Source organism: Alosa pseudoharengus, unplaced genomic scaffold (genome assembly GCF_046254945.1).
Source record: "Alosa pseudoharengus isolate Yale_2024_CS ecotype anadromous, Long Island Sound unplaced genomic scaffold, YU_APseudo_1.1 YU_APseudo_1.1_scf_18, whole genome shotgun sequence".
Taxonomy (NCBI): domain Eukaryota; kingdom Metazoa; phylum Chordata; class Actinopteri; order Clupeiformes; family Clupeidae; genus Alosa; species Alosa pseudoharengus.
The window spans coordinates 25,883,758-25,890,145 of NW_027468650.1; the positions used below are offsets into that span (position 1 = coordinate 25,883,758).

General features: G+C 40.3%; 1 protein-coding gene across 1 annotated transcript; it reads right to left on the reverse strand.

Moving 5' to 3' along the window:
• Positions 1 to 815: 815 nt before the first annotated feature.
• Positions 816 to 4,622, reverse strand: LOC143131511 (patched domain-containing protein 3-like). The gene is made up of 4 exons (XM_076291159.1): positions 3,921 to 4,622; positions 3,602 to 3,729; positions 2,680 to 2,825; positions 816 to 2,494 (listed from the first exon to the last, which is right to left on the reverse strand). The coding sequence occupies exons 1-4, from the start codon at positions 4,620 to 4,622 to the stop codon at positions 816 to 818; spliced, it is 2,655 nt and encodes an 884-aa protein (XP_076147274.1).
• Positions 4,623 to 6,388: the final 1,766 nt, after the last annotated feature.

Genomic DNA, 6,388 nt, shown 5'->3' on the forward strand with positions numbered 1-6,388 from the left:
AACCTGTTTCAGATGAATTTGCCTAGATTACCAGGAATGCAATTACTTGCGAAAACGTAGAAATTGTATGAGTTCATATGTTGTCCCCTTCCACTCCAACAACAAGAGACTATTTATCTGATAACTTGATGATCAATGCATGTATGAACATGTAAAGTGGCAAAAAATATGGAAGTGAAGGTATTGACATAAATGTCTATTTACAAGGTGATGAAAAGTTTACATCAATATGTATACCTCTGTGTTCAATATTTGTTTCAGGAATAGACTAGGAATAAACAGCATATCTATCAATATCAGTTTATTGTACTGACAAAAATCACATGTCAGGTAAATACATACAGTATATATATCATGTCACATATCATCTATATGTGAAGTATATCAGTGTGGCATGATTACACAGGAATAATGACAAAGAATTTCCCACACCTTATAGAGAGACAAACAGGTGTAGGGGAATCCTCTGGAGCATTTCAATGATTTGTTTACTCTGACTAATGTTATTGTCTTACTATTTCAGCAACACATGAAAAAGTAAAATGATCTGTACTGAGGTTAAAAAATATTCATGTATTAGCTACCCAGACATCATAAATATCATGTAGAAAGTATATGACTGACATTAAGCATATTATTAATAAGCAATTAGTATTCTGTAGGCCTACACTGTAACCAAGTTTGTTGTAAACCTACATATTCATAATCAACATTGCATTTCAACTAAAGAAACTCTTAAAATATAAATTTTCCTTGTAACATTGACAGCATAGTTAAATATCTGTGCTCCAATTTATTGATACTCCCTCACAGGTTCAGGGACAGTCGGGGTCTCTTGAATAGTCTGAACGGTTCTGATTCTGATTGAAGGAACGGTTCTGATTGAAGGACCTTTGGCCAGACAATTGCACATTACTATGCCTCAAATGTTGTCCATTGCCAGATTGATCCTTTTCACCCTGAACGCTGCTTGAATCACTACAGCATCCAAAGAATGTCAGAAATATGGGGATGAAAACGATGCCGTGAAGTGCGCCGAATAAGATGACCAGAAACATAATCTTGAAAAATGTCCTGAAAATGTAGCTTTTTGCTGCTGAGAGGACCACAACGCCAGCAATGGTAGATACAGCTCCTTGTATAATTGGATACCCAAGGTTGTATATGGCATCAATAGCTTTTTCATTGGCTGTTTTTTTTTCACTTGAGACAAAGGCGTAGGAAATGTGTGCAGAAAAGTCGACAGAAAAGCCAATGCAGATCACCAGGTTGATCATGGAGATGGAGTCTAGATTAACGTCCCACAAAGCCATGAAACCGGCTACGCCAACTATTACAGAGGCAATGGCAAAGGTCACCCACAGAGAACAGAGAGGGTGTGGAATCAACAGAAGAGAAATGACAAGCATGACCACAGTAGCAACTACAATATTTTGGATGGTATTGCTAACAATGACTGCATATTGATCATAGTAAATAAAAGCAGGATGGTAGACCATCAGATCCATTTTTTGCCCACAAGTGGAAGCTGTTTCCCTAAAAAAGTTCAACATGTTCTTTTCATCAATTGCAGTTCTGATGTTAACTGTAGAGATAAACAATCGAGAGGCAACTATTTTGTTGCTAGGAACATCTAGCTTAACATCTTGATTGAAACCTGAGACATTAAGAAATGTGGGCAAATTACGCATAAATACAGTTTCATCTGAAAGATTTAAATGAGCTCCATATTGCTCATACGAGTCAAGCCAAAATATAGTAATGTTTTCGTCAACCATATCAGATGATTCTAATTCATTCAGGCACACATTGAGATTGTCACGAGCACTTTTCTCCCAATAATGGAACTTTTCATCTTTAATAACTAACATGACAAAAGGGCCATACTCTGAGAAATATCTGTCTTCATTATCATAGTAGCTAGCAACATATGAATCATCAGGTGCTAAATTTTTTAGATCAATTCCCTCCTGCATTTGAAAACAACCATATATGCTACCGGCCAAATACCCCAAGTAGATCAAAATAACAAACACTTTAGTCCAAGGCTTTGTCAGAAATGGACCATAGTACTTTCTAAAGAGGATATTAATGGGCATCTCCTCCTCTGCACCTGTCTCAGGATCATAAGCTCCTCCAACTGAACATGCATTGCCCTTGTTGTCTGGATTTGGAGTTTCAACCTTCCTGCATATGAGCCAGTGTCTGTTGCTTCTCTCTCGTTGTCCATTCAGGGCCAGAAAAGCACCGAAGAATGTGATGTTGTAGATGTAGCAGAAGACGAGGGCTGTGCCAGTGTACATGCAGAAGGACTGGACTGACCCAAAAGGGGTCATGAGGCCGATGTAAAAGGCCAACACGTCAGTGAGAGTGGTGATGGTGATGGAAACAGCAGCCTCCTGGTACGTCTCAGCCATGCGATCTTCCACCTTAGCTTTGACTTTTGTTTTCTGCCAGCATGAAATCATGATGAACATGTCATCCACACCAATACCTGTGCGAAGAGAGACCTATTAGACAAACCCTATTTGGCAATGATGTAAGCTAGTCTAATTCAACCAATATGATGAAAAAGGGCATGATGTATTTTCAGAGAGGAAACCAGGAGTTTTTAGATTCAGCATACTGAAAGATTTTCTTTGAAAGAAAAGAACACAAACTGGATGTCTTTTAGCATACCAAGAATGAGAAAGGGAGCAGTTGCCACGGTCATCACGAATGGCATCCCACAGAACAGCAGCAGTCCAAAACTGGTGAGCACCGCCAGGCCTGCCGACAGCACCCCGAAGGTGGCCACCCAGAACTTATTCCTCACACAGTCCAGCCTGTACACAGATATGACACCATGCAGTTAAATATGCATCTATACAGTCAAAAGCAGTGCAGTAAATGTGCTATCTCACAATGTGGCTGTTGGAATGAAACCTTGTACATCATACAGTATGATTATACATCATAGTTTCTCATAATGCATCCATGGAATGATATACAGCATAGTCTGATAAATGTTCATTACATCCGGACCACTGATATATCTTATTAAAGGTTAGGGTAAAAGCAGAGTATGATGTGATAGTGTATGGGTGTTAATGCATAATTTATACTTAGAAATGAAGAGAACAATTATTCATCTTTAATTACTGAGTTGAAAGCTCAGTTTTTATTGATTATGATAAAAAGATATGTCTGGCTTGAAGTATTTTAGCCAATCAACCAAATATTGCTATTCTATCATAATGTCAAATCATATGTTTTACATTGTTAATTATCAATCTAAGAATATAAACATTGCATACTGGGTGCATAATCAGCTGTGAAAAGATATCCCATATAAGCAATGTAACAACACTATAATCAATTACATCATTTAATAAATGCCATGCCCACAGTAAAAAATATAAAATATTTGAATATATAAAATATATATATATATATATATATTATGTTGACTCAGAGTTGAGTGAAATAAACTAATGTAGGCTATCATGTGGATAGAACTACTGTACATGGAAACTCACCATCTACATCTACTAATTTGCAAGATGAGTTATCAGTTTTATTTGAACAGTAATCTGATGTTTGACCTTAATGTACAACATACCTCAAACAGGACATTATGGAGACGAAAATGGCCAGAAAGTATGTAACGGAGAACAATGGGATGACTGTTTTAGAATTTGTGTCGAATTCTTCCTCTCTTGATATTGAAGTGAAATATGAAACAGAGATCTGCAATCAAAGTTTTTATAGAGAGACACTGGGTTAGACATCTATCACTGATATATTGGTATCTTATGCCAATCAAGTCTATCTTTTGTTTAAGTTGCTATTGATCATTTAACAAGTTAAACCATGGGAAATTACACATATTTGTAGCCAAAGCTATATAGCATATTTTTGTATGAAGCATTCAAACTTACCGTTTCGGGGGCTGTGCTTCCTGAAAAATTCTTTATAAACGTCTTCAGCCATAGATCCGTTTCATTTTTCTTGTCCTCTTCCAAATAATAGAAAAGCCTGATTGCTTGCGCAGTCTTTACACTGTTGTTCACGTTCTGACTCACTCCACCAATTGCTGTCCCTATGAATTCTGTGTTGTTTTGGATGTAATGGCTAGGGTAATGTATTGGTGTGCCTTGATTAACAAATTCGCTCACAATATCCAAAATTGGATTTGAGACACATTTCGACTCTCTGTCCTTGGCACACAGATTTGAAAAAATCTTTTGACTTCCATCTGCCTGTATCTGCTTTACTTTTTGGTCTAGTTTGACAACTTCCTGAAACGCTTCTTGTGTGAGAATATTTGTTGAGTGCACAGCGATTAATGAAGCAGATGTACCATCTGTGTAAAGCCTCAGACTTGAAAACTCCTCACCATGCGGGAAGTTCGCTTTGATGTATGCTCTTTCTTCCTTTGCCGGGCCATTTTTTGGAGTGAATTGATCTTCGATGTTGTTCGACTCTCTGTCTTTTAGAAAATAAAATCCCGCACCAAGACCTGCCGATATGATAAGGGGTGAAATAAGGAACACCCATGGGTATCTACCAACGATACGTCCAAGTTTGCCAAAGCCTTTTGAAATCGGTTTTTCAACGCAGTTTGTGTTGCATTTGTGCATGGTTAGGGCTAAGCTGCATTTGAGGTCGATATTTTGAAAATCCCTGTCCTTTCTCTGTCGTTCAGCTGTTGAAGACTGGCAATATTGCCTAGGGAACTGTAGTTATAATTAGTTTTATGGCTCCCCATCAGGGTGGTACAGTGTATTCTGGTTATACATTAACAAACACAATCCTGATATCAATACACTGGAAAAAGCATGACGACAGTGCAGTCTTCACTTGAACCATATCTATTTGCGTTTTTATTACCTGAAAGTTAATGAATCAGAAATGGCAACGCCAACACAGTGCCAGGGAACATTATCTAAAGAGGAAGTTATGACATAGGTTGTCTATTGCCATGCTGTTATGTGTTGGGGGGATAAGGGATTCCTGATTTTCTGTGTGCATTTGTGAAGGAAACCACAGCAGAAACCAGACTGATTTCTACCTCCCAAAATTCCTACATTTAAATGCTCACTTGCCTGTCCTTGAGATGCAGTGTGAAGTAAAAATAAATACTGCATTTTAAGTGTAGAAGATGGTCATTTTCTCACCCACTTTAATTCTTTTGACCCACGCTGAGAGATTTACACTGATAATGAAGAGGCAACGTAGTATGTTTTGATGGACGAACTTGACACTCTGCTGTCCTCCATACCTGAGCATGACTGTCCGCTTCTCGTCCTCGGCGATATGAACATCCACTTATACGCCCCAGGCTCAGCAGACTTTTTGGCCCTGATCCACTCCTTTGATCTCAAACTGGTTCAAAGCCCACCTACTCACAAAGCTGGCAAAGAGCTTGACTTGATCCTCACTCGGAACTGCAGCACAGACACCCTCATGGTGACGCCTCTCCATCTTTCTGACCACTTCTTCATCCAGCCTCCGGCTGTTCAGCCGATGGTTACGTTCCGACGCAACATCCGGAACCTGTTTCCAACCCACTTTTCTTCTGTGGTTGCCTCCGGTCTACCTCCACTCAACACCTTCTCCTCTCTGGAGGTTAATGAGGCCACAGACTCGCTCTGCTCCACACTGAGCTCGTGTCTAGACAAGCTGTGCCCTCTTACCACAAGGCCAGCTCGATCCAAACACACTCATCCATGGCTAAATGATACCCTCCAATCGCAGCGCATCATTTTTTAAAAACAAAGTGGCGGCAATCAGCAGTCAATTCTCTACATGCCCACACAACGCATCAGACTCAGATACCGCACTCCTACAACCTCTAGGGGCTGCTGGAACATCTTTTTCAGCATTCGCGCCTCTCTCCGAGAGTGAAGTATCTAGACTCCTGACATGTAGCCGTCCTACCACATGCTCGCTGGACCCTATACCTACGAGCCTACTTCAGTCCATCAGCCCGACCATCGCACCAGCTATCACACATGTGATCAATGCCTCGCTAACCTCCGGCACATTTCCAACAGCCACTCTACCGAAACGGCTCTGCTGTCTGTAACAGAAGCCTTAAAAGAAGCCAGGGCGACCGCTCGGTCATCAGTACTCATTCTGCTTGACTTATCGGCTGCCTTTGACACGGTTAATCACCGCATCCTTCTCTCTATACTCTCTAACATGGGAATCTCCAGTTCTGCTCTTTCCTGGTTTGAATCCTACCTCACAGGACGCTCATTTAACGTATCATGGCTTGGTCAGCTATCTGCACCTCACCATCTCACCACAGGGGTCCCCCAGGGCTCAGTGCTGGGCCCCCTTCTCTTTGCTATCTACACCACCTCCTTGGGACAGATTATCGGTTCGCATGGCTTCTCATACC

What these genes read in the sequence shown, in the direction of transcription:
- LOC143131511 (XM_076291159.1), bottom strand. Translation starts at nt 4,622, where the DNA reads ATGCACAAATGCAACACAAACTGCGTTGAAAAACCGATTTCAAAAGGC. An exon ending in TCCATAATGTCCTGTTTGAG is followed by an intron (nt 2,826 to 3,601) that starts GTATGTTGTACA and finishes ATCTGTGTACAG; the next exon opens with GCTGGACTGTGTGAGGAATA. An exon ending in TGCTCCCTTTCTCATTCTTG is followed by an intron (nt 2,495 to 2,679) that starts GTATGCTAAAAG and finishes CTCTTCGCACAG; the next exon opens with GTATTGGTGTGGATGACATG.